The 17,085-nt window shown below is 35.6% G+C and overlaps 1 protein-coding gene across 6 annotated transcripts in view; it reads left to right on the top strand.

Moving 5' to 3' along the window:
- Positions 1–17,085, top strand: part of GPBP1L1 (GC-rich promoter binding protein 1 like 1) — a 48,686-nt gene that overhangs the window by 25,338 nt on the left and 6,263 nt on the right. For all 6 annotated transcript variants that reach the window (XM_014553963.2, XM_032494168.1, XM_032494167.1 and 3 more), the window contains 5 exons: positions 265–379; positions 1,104–1,230; positions 1,635–1,921; positions 10,605–10,677; positions 11,923–12,116. In XM_014553963.2, the coding sequence (XP_014409449.1) occupies positions 320–379; positions 1,104–1,230; positions 1,635–1,921; positions 10,605–10,677; positions 11,923–12,116 (741 nt within the window). In that variant the 5' untranslated portion in view covers positions 265–319. The remainder of the gene's footprint in view (positions 1–264; positions 380–1,103; positions 1,231–1,634; positions 1,922–10,604; positions 10,678–11,922; positions 12,117–17,085) is intronic.

Here is a 17,085-nt window from a genome sequence, read left to right as displayed (position 1 = left end):
GAAGAATTCATTAGCTGCTTTCATATAACCTTCCCTATCTGTGTTCCATCCTTCAGTTTATTTGTTTTTCATGGTCATATATTCACAGACTGTTGCTTTTATTTAGAACTTCTTTGAGGTATGGGGCCTAATGAATAGTCTAGAAAGGCTCAGAGAGCGGGTCTTTCTGTAAAAAGGGGACCCTTAAAATAATCACAGATGCCTTTACACATTGCTGTCAGGTTTTCTTGGAAGAGTAAGTGATTTAAGTTTTCTCATTTTCAGATCCTGGCCATGAGGTTGGATGCCTCACCTTGTTGAAAAGAGACACTGGACCTAAATGGCGCAGCATGACTTTGTTCCTGCTTGGCTAAATTTCTCAACACCACAGTCAGCTAAGGTACTGTCCTCTATTCCTAGTAACTATCCAAATACCAGTTCTTTTCATCCCCATGTTGCCTATGACCTCTGTTTTACAGTTTAGTTAACAGAGGTTTTTTTGTGTGTATTCAGCCTTGCCTGAGGATCTTGAATATGTTTTTATAAAGTTAACTTTCTTTTAATAGGGTATAAATAATTAGGCAGTCCATGTCAGTGTGTGCCCTACTACCTCCAGGTGTCCTGTTTTTTTCCGTTACATGCTAAGCTTTTCTCATTTTCTCATGCTAAGCACACTTAAGACTTCCTATATTAGCTGCAGAACACTTTGGTTTGGGGGGAGAAGGACCTTCGCAATGAATGCACATTTGTCCAAAGAAGATAAATTTTTCTTAATCAAACATCTTGCTTTGCTTTTCCTATTGCAAGATTAACTTAATGTCTTTTTAAGAGTAAAGTTCTAGAGCTTATTCTTTTTGGATATTAACAAGGTTTTTCTCCCCTCATGCAAATAAATAATTGAAGTTGTTGCCTTTTCTCCCCATTAGCTCAGTTAATGATTGAATATGTAACCTTTCTAACTCAGAGAACAGTGGTATCCATAATTCTGGCCCATATGTTCAAAATGGGGGTTTCTGCCACCGTTAGTACTTGTTTTCTGAAAGCCTGGTGCAAAATCCAAGATACTGAGAGAGACATATGTATATCTACTTATCTGTTTGCTTCTCCATACTTTATCATCTTAGTCACCTACAGCCACCTTTGAAAAACACGAACACCTACCCCGAGGAGATGGTAGATTTGGAGTAAGCCGTCGTCGACATAATTCCTCTGATGGCTTTTTTAACAATGGACCTCTACGAACGACAGGAGGTAAGCTTTGCCCAACTACTGTGACTCTATTTAAGCTACTCAGAGCAAGCCCAGGCTGAAGGTACATGACCATAATCTTAGAATAAAGATTGTTTGTAAACATAATGCTCACGTAGATCCTCCAGTAGTCATTACTCAACTATGCTGGCTTTCCAAGTCTAACATTCTTATGTTCTCTTGAGTCATTTATTCAGTGGAAGAACTCATATAGAAATTACATTAAAGTAAAAAGAAAAATGTAACTTGTGATTTCTTTTTTTGTGGGCTTAATCTTTTATTATAAAGGTCCCCTGAAGGGCTTTTGGCAGTACTATAAATTAGATCGGGAAGCATCTGGCCCAGTTGTTTCTGAACTTCCAGAAAACAAACAATCTCTAATGTGTTATTTTTCATTACCGTTTTAGATTCCTGGCACCAGCCCTCCCTGTTCCGCCATGACTCTGTGGACTCCAGTGTCTCTAAGGGAGCATATGCTGGAATCACAGGGAACCTGTCTGGTTGGCACAGCTCTTCCCGAGGTCATGATGGCATGAGCCAGCGTAGTGGGGGTGGCACAGGGAACCATCGCCACTGGAATGGCAGCTTCCACTCCCGGAAAGGCTGTACCTTTCAGGAAAAGCCACCTACAGAGATTAGGGAAGAAAAGAAAGAAGACAAGGTGGAAAAGTTGCAGTTTGAAGAGGAAGACTTTGTGAGTATGAGGGTTTAGTTGTGTGGTTAAAACCTAACAAATAATTCTTAATTAAGACCCTGTTAGTAAAGAGAACATTTCAGAAAATACTAAAAGAGGGAGTCCTTAAGTTCAGATTTTTATTGTTTTAAGGAAGGACAGGAAAGGAGTTGATTAATATGAAGATGATGACTAAAATTCTTATGTAACTTTTATCAAATCTTTGTTTTTCACCTTTATGCTTTTGAAACTTTTTTTAAAAATCTTATTATTTTTCTTTTAAGTTTTATAAGTTTCAGTATTCAGATATTTTTATTTAAAATGTAGTCTTGCATGTTAAGTTTTCTTTCTCCAGCTATCATAAGAGGGTTTTTTTCCCCTTTGATCATGCAGTTAGGAGTATTTTAGCTATTGCCTGTATATTCAGTAAAACTTGATGCAATTGTATATTAAATTACATGCCTTTTGACCTCTTAAGTCAAAAGTAGTTTTTGTGCACCTTTAAAAATGATAACAATGATATTACCATTATTAATGATATATTTTATTTAACCAAGTATGTCCAAATTATTATATTAACATATAATCTGTATCTTTAAATTACTGAGATATTTACGTTGTTTGTTGTACTAGGTCTTCACAATCCTTTGTGTATTCTATACTTGTAACACATCTTAATACAGACTACACGCATTCCATGCACAGCGATACGTGTTGGGTAATGGCAATCATATAAAATAGTGCAGCTTTAGTTATTTTTAAGTAGCACATTAGAAAAGCCAGTCACTTCAATGACAGCCATTTTACTATGTTAACAAAGCCAACTGAAGAGTCAAATTTAGACATCAGCCCCTCTTATCCTAAGTTTAACAAATGACCTAGGGGTCCTTAAATGTTATTTATTAATGTAAATGCCTACCCCTAGGTGCCTATCCTTCAAAAATTTATTCGTGGAAAGGTCTATAATGTACTGACATATGAAATATTTGTCCAGAATGTCCTAGATTCAGTAGTCTAGAAATTATGATGACACTAAATTATAATTTTGATTATTTATTCAATAAACGTATAAGTAATTCCAGGAAAGACCAGTGGGAGTGATTAAGAAATAAAAATCTCTGTTGTTCATCACACTTTGAGAACTTAGTGAATTCCTCATCAAACTAGCAACAACAAGAAAGTTTAATTGTATTCTTATTAGAAAATGAATTTTTTTACTTTTATTAAGTGAACCTACTATAATTATAATTTATATCTGACCTGAATGTTTATTTAAGATACATCTTGTATTATGACCATAGCCAGCTATTTAGAAAACAAATTTGGGACTCTCTAATTGTTTTAGTTTCTTACATGCCTCAGTTAGAAAAAGACTATAAGAAGTAAGAAGTGATGTGGCATAAAGTGGAAGTTACTTAAGAGTACCTTTTAAACTAGGTACTATACTACTGATTGACATGGTTTGATAAGGTCTCTTAGTTCTTGGGCATTCCCAGAAAAATGAATTGACAATGGAAAGAAAAATGTTAAGGCAGCATCTGTGTTCACCTGCTAAATGACTTAAAAGGAAGTTTGCTGTCAAATCAAACCTGAACAAGGTCAGTAAGGGCAAGTTTATTTTGCATTTATGTTTCTATAAAATATTCTAAGTGTACTTGAAAGTATGGAGAAAAAAGCAAGTGTGCACATCACCTAGCTTTGTGAAATACTGACATTTTTGCCAAATATGCTCTGTCTGGGCCATTCTTTTACAAAAGAGATAAGATACTGGAGATACAGTTGAAGCTTTCCTAACCTATTCTCCTGACTTTCCACTGGAAGTAATAACCATCTTGATTTTAGTGTTTTATCTTGCTTGTGCATGTTTTGATAGATTTCTATTCTATGAATGTATCCATAAACAATCTATAATGTCATATATATCATTCATATATCAAACGATACAGTATTTTCATCTTTATATGAATGGTATCATATTTTAATTCTCTTTATTTGCTCAAAATTGTTTGAGATTTGTAGTGATGCATAGGGCTCTAGATCAAGTGGTTCTCAATCCAGGAGCAAGTTTGCCTCTGTCAGGGCATATTTGACAATATCTAGAGAAATTTTGGTTGTCACAACTAGGGATAGCATTATTGGCATCTAGTATGTAGAGATCAGGAGTGTTGGTAAACATCTGCAATGCAGAGGACAGCCCCATAAAAAAGGATTAACCAGCCCAAAATGTCAGTAGTTGCTCTATATCTTACCCACTATAGTATAGTGAGTATTCTGTTGTGAGAATGTACTAGGTTTATTTATCCATTTTCCTGTTGACAGACATTTAGGTTGTTAAGGATCTTGTTTTGGAGGATAAATCTAAAGGACTGGAACCATTGTATTGGAACTGGAGAAGGAAGAGTCAAAAATAAGATTTCTTTGCAAAGTAAATTGATGAATAAGTAATTAATTTGAAAAGGAAAAACAGAAGGAGCAGAATTGGAAGGTAGCAGATAATGAAGTCTTGGTACCAAGACTTGGTGAGATCAGAGGTATGCACATGGAAGTTGAGATTTATGGATGGACAGTCACCTGAGTAGAGTAATCTATTCAGAGAGGAGGCCTAGAGCAGAACCTGTGGAGTAGCAGTAAGGGAGAATTAAGTACTTGGTTGAAGAAGAACGGGGTATGAAGAAAGAATAGTTAAAAATAACAAATAAAAGGTATTTGGGGGCATAATTGTTTACAGTGGGTTTTCTATATTATTTTTTCCTATACATTGTATAATTAGAAAGTTATTTTTTGTTTTAAAATAGTATTCGTTTAATGTAATTAACAGTCCTGTATTGGTACATTGGACAAGTATAATAACCCTAATTCTTCCTGAGTTGTTAGATGGATAGTAATACCTACCTTGAAACATTGTAGTGAGGAATAAAGATCACATACATTGAATGATGTGAGATGTTTACCACAGACCTTGACATATTTAGGTTTTAAAATGGTAGCTGTAATTAAATGTGGGAGAGAGCTTTGTATTTGGCAGTTTGATGTGACTTTCCAAGGATTAGAGAATGAATTGGCAATGAGTAGTACACTGTTCCCTGGGGAAAGAGGAGCCAGGTGTGAGGGTAGAGTCTTGTAGGATTGAGAGACTTTAATGTAACCTGAGGAGTAGGTAATCTGTGGAGAGAAGGGATTCTGAGAGGATAGCAACAGTGTAGCCTTATCTTTGAGTGTTCCCAGTTCTCCAATAAAAGCAGAGCTTGGGAGTAGTATTAGGATTTTACTCTCACTGCTTATATTTAGTATTGTGCTGGAGATCCTGCCAAGTGCAGTAAGGCAAGAAAAAGAAATAAAATGCATACAAATTAAAAGGAAGAAATGAAAGTCTCTATTCACAGGTGACATGATTATTTACATAGTAAATCCTAAGGACTCTATACAGAATTAACAAAATTTCAGAATATAAAGTCAATATTAAAAAATTATATTTTTTATATACAGTTGACCCTTGAACAACATGGGTTTGAACTACTGGTGTTCATTTATGTGCAGATTTTTTTCAGTAGTGAATACTGTGGTATGATCCCCAGTTGATTGACTCCACAGATACAAAACCACAGCTTATATGTATATGGAAGGCCAACTATAAGTTATACTTGGATTTTCCACTGTGCTGAGGGTTGGTGCCCCTAACCCCTGTGTGGTTCGATGGTCAGCTGCACTAGCAACAAGCAGTTGGGAAATGGAGTTTTATAAAATATCTTTTGTATTTAAAAAAAAAAAAAAAACTTTAAAAACTGCCTAGGACTAAATTTAACAGAAGATGTGAGAGACATCAATAGTGAACCACAAAATATGGCCAAGAGAAATTATCTAAATAAAAGGAGAGAGATACCGTTTTGAATGGAAGGCTTTGAAATGGAAGACTCCCATGGTCAGCACGTCAACTCTATAGATTGTGCACAGCCACAACCAACATGCTTTCTTGTATAAAATGACAAAATTATTCTAAAATTTATATTGAAATAAAAAGACATATATCTAAAGCAATCTTGAAAAAGAACAAAGTTGGAGGACTTATACTACCTAACTTGAAGACTTTGTATAAAGGTACAGTAGTCAAAATAATGTCACATTATTGTAAGAATAGAGTGATAGTGGGGCAGAATAGAGAGCCCAAAAATAAAACCTACATTTATATGGCCATTTGATTTTCAACAAAGGTACCAAAGCAGGCCAAGGGAAAAAAGAAATGTGTTTTTAACAAATGGTGCCGAAACAACACACACACATATATCTGCCTCTGCCACATAGCATACCAAAAAGAGAGAGAGAATTTGAGATGGATTATAGACCTAAATGTATGGCCTAAAATGAAGAAAACTTGGGAGAATATCTTTCTAGCATAGGAGATTAAAAAAATTTCTTTGGATGCAGGAAGCAATAACCATAAAGGAAAAACATTGATAAATCAGACTTCATAAAAATTTAAAGCTTCTACTCATTTCACAGAGAAAATATTTGCAAAACATAGATTTGAAAAGGGACCTGTACCCATAATATGAATAACTCTTAAAACTCAATTTTTAAAAAATGAACAAGATTTGAACAATATCACAAAGGCAGATGTACGAACAGTCAGTAGGCACTTTTAAAAATTGGTGTCATTAGTCATAAGGGAAATGTGGAACTGCAAATTAAGACCACTGTGAAATACTGCTGACACCCACCACAATGACTGATACTTAAAAGTCTGAAAACACTAAACTTTGGTGACATTTTTTGAGCACTTGGAACTTTGATACATTGTTAATAGGAGTGTAGCACAACCATTTTGGGAAAAAGAATGTCTGGCAGTCTCTTATAAAACTAAACATAAACCTACCCTGTGACCCACCACTTCCACTTCTAGGTATTTACTAAAGAGAAATGAAAGTATATGTTTGTTTATTGTAATTTTATTCTTAACAAGCCAAAACTGGAAACAACTGAAATGTCTGTCATAGCAGGAATAGAAAAATTGTGGTGTAATCATGTAATGGACTACTTACTCAGTAATAAAAAAGAATGACTGATAGAACAATGTAATGAATTTCAGTGAAACCTTACACAAAAGGGTACATACTGTATGATTCCAATTGTATGACATTCTACAACAGGCAAATCTGTGGTGGGAAAGAAAAAACAATGATTGCCTGTGTGGAGTGGAGATTGACTGGGAAAGGGCATTAGGAAACTTGCTGATGGTAGGAAGTACTTTTTATCTTTGTAGAGGTTGGGAGGTGTAAGTATTTTTAAAACCTCATGGAATGGTATACTTAGTATTGGTGCATTTCATTGTATGTAAGCTTTAGTTGATTTAAAAAATAGATTAACATCAACTATCATGGAACAAACATATCTACAAGCCTTCTGATGTGAAGCATTGAGAATCCAATACCACCCCCATAAATTCCTTCCCAAAATTCATAACCTGAATCTAACCATGGGGAAAAATCACACAAACTTCAAATTGAGGTTTCTATAAAGAATTACAAAAGATTCTACAGAGTATAATTCAAGTATAATTCAAGAATAATTTCATGAAATACAATAAGATTTGAAGCCACAAATTGAAAGAACAGCCAGAACATGCAATACTTAGTCTTATGAAATACTAGACTCAAAGCAAAAAAGAAAAGTATCTTGGGCATCCTGACATAAAGAACAAATGACTTATAAAAGAAAGAAAATTAGATACACTCTGACAACACAAGTCAGTGCAGTAACAATTTCAATACTCAAAATGTGAACCAAGGATTTTATGCTCTGTCAAATTTCATTTATAAAGGTCACAGACAAATACCATTGTGTAAGAACAACATTTTATTAACCATATTTGTGGTATGATATTGATATTGTTATTCTGAGGCTATTGTAATACGGAATAAAGCAATTGAAGATCATACTCTACGCCTTGTGTCCTTAAAAACCAGGATTCTTTGTGTAGAGGAATGGAAATACAGATAAAAAATAGAAGATGTTTGGTAAAAACCCCAAGGCACTCAATTTGAATTGGAAATACCAATAAGAAATCATGAGGTCATTTTCATCTTTGAAAATGTGTTTGTCTATATATATATTTCCAGGCTCTGTCCACTGAAAAGTCCTAAAAGCAATGACCAATGCCATAACAATGAGTGTCCCTAGTGCCCAAATTATGATCTTGAGATGCTATTTCTGGTCAGGATATTTAAAGATAAGCTTGGAATATTTTGTCAAACTACATAGCAAAGAAGTAATTAAAGACCATTAGAGTTGTATCAAAAGGATTCAGAAACTAAATTGAAGAGGTCCTCACTGGCCAAACTTGGGATATTTCATTCATCAATTAAGGGGTAATAACTTCAAGTGTTTGAATCACATCAAATATGATTAAATCTTTAAGTTCACGATGATACCTCACCTTAGAAGTTTGGGTTGGGACACTAGTGGCATTCTCACACCCCGTATACAATTAATAACTTAATAACTAAGTCCAGGCATGTATTTGGTCTTTTCCATATGAATTATACCACTGAGTCACCAAATAGATGAGAGGAAGTTCCTTTTTATGGAAATACACTAACTTGTAAAGAAAGAATGATAAAATATATGATCGTTGTTTTGTAGCTTGTAGTTAGTTGATAGTTTAAGGCTGTGAGCCTCAGTGTCTGCTAACATCACAAAAATGAGCACAGCCAGACGTTAGGTGTCTCCTAAGGAAAGAACACAAAACCAGCAAGTAGTTACCTTGCCAAAATAAAAGGGGGGAAGGGGATCCTATCGCCTCTAGAACCAATGACCAATTTTGTAGGAAATGCAGAGGTATAGAATGTTTTTAGCGAAACCTGTAAATTAAGAGATGATTTTTGGAAACAAAACCTATAGTTTGAGGGATACACGCTTGGGTGGTAAAAGAGAAGTGATGGTCACCAGAAGTTAGGAGACTGGTTATTTTTAGAGAGGGGGGAAGGATTTTTTTTTTTCAATGAGGCTTATAAATTGTTTCTGTTTTGGCTGGTAATATTCTGTTGCTTAAGTTGAGTGATGATTACAAGAAATTTTTGCCCATTTGTTTTATGCAGCTTTCTGTATCTATGTTATATTTTACTGTTTTTAAAAATCAGTGGAAAGGGATTGAAGATGCCAACTAAATGGGGGCAGTGTTTCTGAAAATACTAGGTGTAATGTGACTAAGAACATAGGGCTACAAAAACAAGAAGACATAGCTTTTATCCATATAGACACCTACTGTCTGTCCTGTTCCATCTAGAAGAGTGTATTTACTTGTCCATATTCTGTCACTGATCTGTTCATTTATATAATGAGTTAATAGTTCACTTTGTGTCTGTGCTTGTTCTATGCTAGTGGGTCTCCCCTTGACTGGTTGAAAATACATCCCTGCTGGGGCCCCACTCCTGGAGATTTTGATTCAGAAGCTCTGTAGTGGAGTCTGGGCATCTACTTTTTGTTTAATGTCCCACAGTCAGTTGTGCTAAAAAGCCATTTTCCTCCTCTGTACTAGATTGTAAAGTTTGGGTTTAGACACCAGTATCATTCTCACACCCTCTATACAGTTAGTTATTAAGTCCAGCCTATTGCCCTTAACACTTCTCCATCCTTCCCGTCATCTTTTCCTGTACTCCTGTTGCCTTCCTTACTCTCCTGGACTATGGAATTGGTCTCCTAATAGTCTCTTAGTTGATATTTAAACCTCTGAAATACATCCTTCAAGCTCCTACCAAACTTGTAAACTAGTGATAGGATCATGTTAACTCTACATGAGGGATGGATCCTCATACCTAAAGAATAAAATCCAATCTGCCTTAAAAATACTCCACAATCTGGCTCTTAACCTACTTTGCCAGGCATCTCTTTCCCCAAAGAAGGATCCTCTCCTTCTCTAGTACTAATGCTGAACTGTTCATAGATCTCTGAATATTCTATTCTCTTCATGTTTTTCCTGTCTTGGTGTTCATTGAGCATTCTTTGAAATTCATCTTTAAGGACTCTTCTTAATAATCACCTCTAGTGAAGCCTTTCCTGATAGCACTTCTCTTTCTAGTAGAATCGACGTTTCCCTTAGTACTACTTCTTCCCTAATGAGAATTTTTAACATAGCCTCTATAACCTTTTATTGTATTTATTTGTCTACAAGTTTATCTTTGTAGTGAAACTGTGATCCTTGTGGGAATAAGGGTTCTTCTTAATTATCTTAATTCCCTTTGTATTCCTAGCACAGTCCCTGGTACATGGTGTGCCTCTGCCCTAAAACAGTCTTATTAGAACTGCTGTGAATACTGTATATTTCACTGACCAGATTTGTCCTCCTTAAATCTGAAAAAAGTGATCCACTTCCTTGTTCATTCAGTTTTCTATGCCTCCTTATTTGGCGTTCATATCCTATAGGAAGATGAGAACTTGCATATTTAGTCTGTTTATTTAAAAAAATTTTTTAAATCTTCTTATATTAAAGGAAATGAAACCCAAGAGAGTCTGAGATTAATATAAGACCTACTGATTTGGCAATTCAGTATCTTCTGTTTATTTGTTAATTTTGAATACAGTGTTAAATAAGTGCTGCTGATATATAATTCTTTGATAGGTTTCATGGTGAAGGCTACTTTGCAAAAAGTGCCAAAAGTGCCAAAATGAATAGCTTCCTGTATCAACCATTAATTTAGCCTTTTTTTCCTAGCCTTCTTTGAATCCAGAAGCTGGCAAACAGAATCAGCCATGCAGACCTATTGGAACCCCTTCTGGAGTGTGGGGTAGGTAGATTTTGCCATTTTAAAGGCACAACTTTAAATTTTTCTTAGCAGGGAGAGGAGCAAAAATTCTTTACCTCTTTTTGTTTGTTTATTTCTTGTTTCTCATCTCATCCATTTGCACATGGTATTAGCTCTTATTTCCCCTGCAAAATACCATTGATACGTAATGGTAGTGAAGTCAGAATGCAGACAATTGAGAGTTTGTAGAGCCCTGAATTTGGAAGCAGATATTAAGCAAAGGGAGAATAATATAATATGTTCATAAGAAGTAGTTTTAATTAGTAATTAGTAGTTAACATTGCTAATTTGCTGGTAACAATTAAATTTCAAGGTGTTTCTATTTCATCTCCTAAATGTTTGGTAGAAATACCAATATATTCTTAAGCATTCTTTCATGTTACTAAATAAATACTCTTCTAAAAATGTTCTTTGAAAGGCTGTATAATATTATATCCTACAGACCATTTTGTTCAACCAGAGTCCAGTTGCTGAATTTGGGGGGTTTTCTGTTGTTTTTGGCAATTATAAATTCTTGTAGTATAGGGCAAGGAGAAACATATATAAATACACACATATGTATATGTTGGAAATAACTAGCCTTACAAAAAATCAAAAGACAAATCAATGTGTTTCGAACCGAGCCTAATCCTGTGGCATTAGGGTCTTTGGCATTTATAGATTGGACTGCCCTAGTCCCTACCTTAGACGTGTTCAGCAACCATGAATCTTACTGGGAAGGCCTTAACATATCTGAATACTAGGTTTGGACCTCAGTTACAGGATTAAGGGCAGTTGCTGTACCGTTTCCTCTTTGTTGATGGCGTATAGCATTGCTCTAGTTTGCCTTAGAAGGTCCCATGGCAGACGCCTTTCTCCAATTTCCTCATCTCTCGCCATTCCCATGCTGACAGGAGTTGCCACCCTTGGATATATTCTTGTTTGGTCTATGCCTGAGTGATCACACCATACACTAGACATGTTATGCCCCTGAAAGACTGCTAACATCTTCGGGCTTTTTGGTTGATTATGAATTTAGAACCAAGTGCTTCAGATGCTGCCTTTTTTCCTATTGTTTCTGAGTAGTGTCACTTTTGAAAAGTATTTGTCATGTTCAGACTAGGAAATGTTTGTCCCTTAGTCTCAGCTGTCAGCTGTTCGTTGAAAATAAGGCCTTTGTATGACCTGTGCTTCATGTTAACCAATAGGTTTGACATTGTTTTATCTTTCCACCATTGTATTTCACAGAAAACCCACCGAGTGCCAAGCAGCCCTCCAAAATGCTAGTCATCAAAAAAGTTTCCAAAGAAGATCCTGCTGCTGCTTTCTCTGCAGCATTCACCTCACCAGGATCTCACCATGCAAATGGAAACAAATCGTCAACCATGGTTCCAAGTGTCTATAAGAACCTGGTTCCTAAGCCTGTACCACCTCCTTCTAAGGTATGATTTGGAATCAGTATAAGAATCTTATAAAGCAGAAGTTGGGGAATAAATCAGAAAATTTTTCAGTAATTTTTTCCTGTTGAGTCATTCACCAGATATTCATTCAGTATCATTAAGTTATATGCATAGTATTGTACTGCCTCCAAACTCTGCTGCTGCCAACTGTATTTTTGTAGGCCTCTCATATTCATTAGGTTCATCTCATAAACCTACTTCTCCTCATTTGCTGTTTTCATTATAACATCAACATCCATTTGATCACTTAGCTGAATATCATGGCTGCTGCTTTCTTCTTCCTCGTTACTCATTCCCCTCTACCAGGCAGTTACAAAGTCCCTGTCAGTTTTTCCCTCTTTGATGTCCTATGCCCTTGTCATCTCACATTTACTATTGTAGTGTACTCTTCTGTTTCCTCATTTCTCCATAATGTTGTCCTCAGAGCTGCCAGAATGATTATCCTAAAACAGTTTGAATATATCACATCCTTTCCCATTAAATCCCTTCAGTTATTTAAAACCATCTATATAGCAGGGGTTGGTAAACTTTGTCTGTAAAGAGCCAGATAATAGGTATTTTAGACTTTGCTGGTCACATATGACATATGATCTTTTTGAAACTTTTTCTTTTTTTTCCAACCCTTTAAAAATGTGAAAAACCATTAGTTCCTGGGCCATACAAAATAGGCTTTGGTCCAGTTTGGGCCTGTGGGTTATAACTTAGCAACCCCTGATCTTATAATGTCCAGACTCCTTAGTGGTGGCATGTATAATTCTTTATAGTCTAAGCCCAGTCTATCTTTTACATTTTACTGCTCTTTCTTTATCTTACCTGGGAAATTATCCTTCAAGTTTATGTCATCCTCTCTGTGAATCCTTTTCTATCTCATACATCTAAAGTTCTAATTAAGCTTTGTATCTCTGATTGAATAGCACTCTGTCCCTTATCACAATATTTATAATAATACTTTATTGCATCTATTTCTTCATTTGGTTGTAATCTCCTTAAGGACTTTAGGTCCTTTTCATATTTGTATCCCTAGCACCCTCACAAAAGCACATGATAATTGCTTGAATCAATTCCAGCCACTGCAAGGAAACAAACAGAATTTACTGTTATTGAGGGGAAAAAAGAACACAGTATTAATTCCCTTTTCTCTGTGCGCAAGCACTTTGGTGAACAAAGAAGTATGACATTGGTCCTGACCCTCCCATGAGCTGAAAGTCTAATTGAGATGACAGGCTATAACAATATAAGGTCATGTGATTGTGTATGAAATAAAATAACAACAGATCCTAAAACAAATCTTGAACAGATATGGAATAACTAAATTAATTAAACACTATTTATTTACACAGTTCAGAGGAGCAAGGTCAGCTTAGACTATGACCATCAAGGAAAATTTTACGAAAAAACTATAATTTGAAATCATCTTTGGAGGATGGTCCAGATTTGGATGTGCAGGAAAATGTCTGGAGAACATTGCTAATTAGAAGAGGTAGTTATATAAAAAGTTCTGGAAACAAAACACTAGACATATTTGAGGGATAGTGAATGAACCATTTTAATTCCTCCTAGTAGCACTGGAGAGATACCAGGACTAAGGGTTATTATTCTAGTTATAATGAAGTTCTCGGAGTAGATAGAATCTCTAAGGGAAAGAGGATAGAAAAATGGGAAAATTAGACTTAGGGACATATTTAATATTCCATAAATAGGTAAATAACAGTGTAATCAGTAGGACTGAGAAATTGTGATTCAGACATAGAAAAAAAGGTATGTCACCACAGAAATCGAGGTGGGTGAGTTTAAGATAGCAGCCAGAGTTGTTAGCACTTGTCAATTGCTGCTGTTAAGTTGAAGGAATAACTGAAAAAACGGGACCTTAGGAGTTGGAAAGGTTTTGGTGACATTTCATTTGAGGTTTTAGGAGAGTACATTTAGGGCTGCAAAACAAGATTTCAGAGAATTCAGGAATTATGTGGGTGAAAGTGGTGGTAGTGGCACCTTTGACAGTAAACAGAAACAGAATATAGGTGGTATAGAGTTAAGTGAAAGGATGGAGAAAATCTGTAGCTAGAAGCCCCTAGGGACAACTTGAAAGATCATTAAAAGGATCATGACCCAAGAAGAAATGAGTGGGAATAAACTGATTGACAAGTGGAATTATTTTTGAAAGGGGTTTAGGATAATATTTGTTCCTCCAATGTAGAAGGAAAAGAATGTGAATTCAAGTCAAGAGAGCAACTACTATAGAGAGAAGCAGTGTAGCATGGAAATTAACAGCAGGGCTTTGAGGCAGACAGATTTCACTTCGCTCCCTCTTCTTGATAATAAGACCTTGGATTTGGACAAGTTTCTAACATTCTAAGTCTCAATTTTATCATCTATAAAATGGAGGTAATAGTACCTATCTTTTAAGGGGTTTTGAGGAGTAAGAAAATTTTATGAAGTATTTAAAACTACCATATAGTAAGTGGTAATAAATGGAAGTTATTATCAAATGCCAGCACATTTGTTTTGTTCTATTCCTTTAGAGTTTTCATAAGTGTTACTTCATTTGAAATGTCTCCGGGCATTCTGTCAACCTATAGAAGAAGAGGGTACATGAGTGAGACAGCGTCATATCCTAAAGGGCTTCACAAGGAAGGATAAAAGGATAAAACTCATAACACAGAGCTTAAAATCTGTCTAGTCCTATTGTATGGAAATGATTTGAGGATTGAACAAAAAAGGAAAGCTAATGTAAAGTTTGCTATAAACCGTCCTTGTAAAAGATAGTAAAGCCTGAACAGGGATGATGCAAGTGGGTAGAGGAGGGAGGAAATGATGGCACACAGTGGGAAGCAAATCAGACGGAGGAAGAAAACAGGACACAGAGCATTCTTCCCCAGGAAACTGGGATAACTTTGGAACCATTTCACTGGAGGTAGAGAAGAGAGAAAGAAGAGTTATCAGGAAAAGTTCAGGAAAAGTTGATGAGAGTGGTTCTGGGACCCTTGAATGTGAGATGTTAAAGGAAGGAAGAGATGAGATAACTAGTAGGCAAATGTCGGTTTATCTGTTCATTCATTTTCTCTAGGTGTTCAACAGTTATTACACATTGAGTATCTGTGTATTAAAAGCTGTATGTCACTAGAGGTACAAAATAATCTCAGAGTTGCTGTCTAGTGAAGAGACGGATATAAATATAATTGTACTCCTCTGCATGCTCTGCCTGGAGAGAGTCCTCAGAGTCTTTACAGATAAGGTCATTATATGAACTAGGTTTTGAAGGGGCCAAGAAAAGAGATCTGCCATCTGTTGACATCTTACTATGTTCCAGGATATTCACTAGGCTTTTTACATATTATAACATTTACTCTAAGCCTAGAGTGTGGAAAATTGTGTAATCTGAGATTACATCACTAATAAAGTTATAGGTTTGTCTGACTTCAAACCAGGGTTGTTTCCACTGCCCCAGAATGCTTCCCATCTTGAAGGATTAGAAGGAGAGAGAAGGATGAGAATTCAGGTTTTAGAGTCAGACTTCATGCTACTCTTTAGAAAGTACTTGGAATATAGTACTGGCATATCCCAAGTAGTCATTAAATGGTAGTTTAAAAACAGTAGGAGTTTATTAGGGAGCAAGTAGGTGAGGCATTCCAGGCAAAGGAATTATGTGTTACCTAAAAAAAATAGGGAAGTAAAACATGCCATGTTTGGAAAAGACAAGTGATTAAATATGGCTAGTAGTTGGGAAGTGGTGGAGGGAAGTAAGACTAAAGCCAAATGATGAAGGTTTTTATAAAAGCTCAGGTGAGAGTTTAGGGGTCATATTATCTGCATGATTTTAACAATTTCAATGATTAAACAGTTACAAATAACTAGTTTTTCTAATGAAGTTTACCTAGTAACATGTTACAGCAGAGGAGCACTGAGGCTAGATCCCTGGAGTATGCCTCCATCCGCTGAAGAGACTGGAAGGAATTCAGGAAGTGAGAAGAGAGTGAAGCATCAGGGAATTGAGAAGGAAAAGAGGGACAGGTTCAAAAAAGATGGAAGTATACACAAGATCTTATGGTAGCTTACAGAGAAAAAAATGTAACAATATATATATGTTCATGTATAACTGAAAAATTGTGCTCTACACTGGAATTTGACACAACATTGTAAAATGATTATAAATCAATAAAAAATGTTTAAAAAAAAAGATGGATAATCAGTGATCTCTCATTCCACCAAAACAGATTTTTTTAAAGCTAGCCTTGTAATATGAGGACAAGATTTTTGCTTATTTATTGAAAGAGCTGTCATATTAAAATAGGGACAGAGGTGAGTACTGTGGGGAATTAAATAGTAATAATGAGCAGGTGAAAGACAGCAGATACTGACTTATGCAGCAAAGTTCGACAATAAAAGGATGGCAATATGAGGGAAAATAAATCTTTGGTTTTTTTCTCCCCTTGGCTTCAGTAAAGTGGCTTAGCATGTTTATAGATAAAATGGAAGAAGAGGAGAGAAGATTAGAGATACAAAGGAGAAATAATTGATAAGTTCACAAAGGAATGAGAATAAACAGATGTAGAAGAGGGGGAGCTATCAAAGGAATTTGAGATGCAAAGGAGGAAATTGGGGAAAGATTGGATCCAATGACTTCCAACTTCTCAGTCCAGTATGAGAAGGCAAGATTATTTGAGGTGGAGAGTTGGGATTGATTTGGAATTCAGAGGAAAGGACAGGGTATTTTAGAAAGAAAACAGTGGTTTATACGTGGTTTGCTTTAGTGGATTTCTTTTTTTTCCCCCCTTTATTTTATGTATTTATTTGTTTATTATTGAAGTATAGTTGCTGTACAATATATAATAGTTACAAGTGAACAATATAGTGATTCATAATTTTTAAAGGTTATATTCCATTTATAGTTACTGTTAAATACTGGCTATAATCCATGTGTTACACAATATATCCTCGTAGCTTCTTTTATACA

The sequence above is a fragment of the Camelus ferus genome, chromosome 13, assembly GCF_009834535.1.
Source record: "Camelus ferus isolate YT-003-E chromosome 13, BCGSAC_Cfer_1.0, whole genome shotgun sequence".
NCBI classification, from domain to species: Eukaryota; Metazoa; Chordata; class Mammalia; order Artiodactyla; family Camelidae; genus Camelus; species Camelus ferus.
Note: the sequence above shows the minus strand (reverse complement) of the source record. Positions and strands in the feature narration are given on the sequence as shown.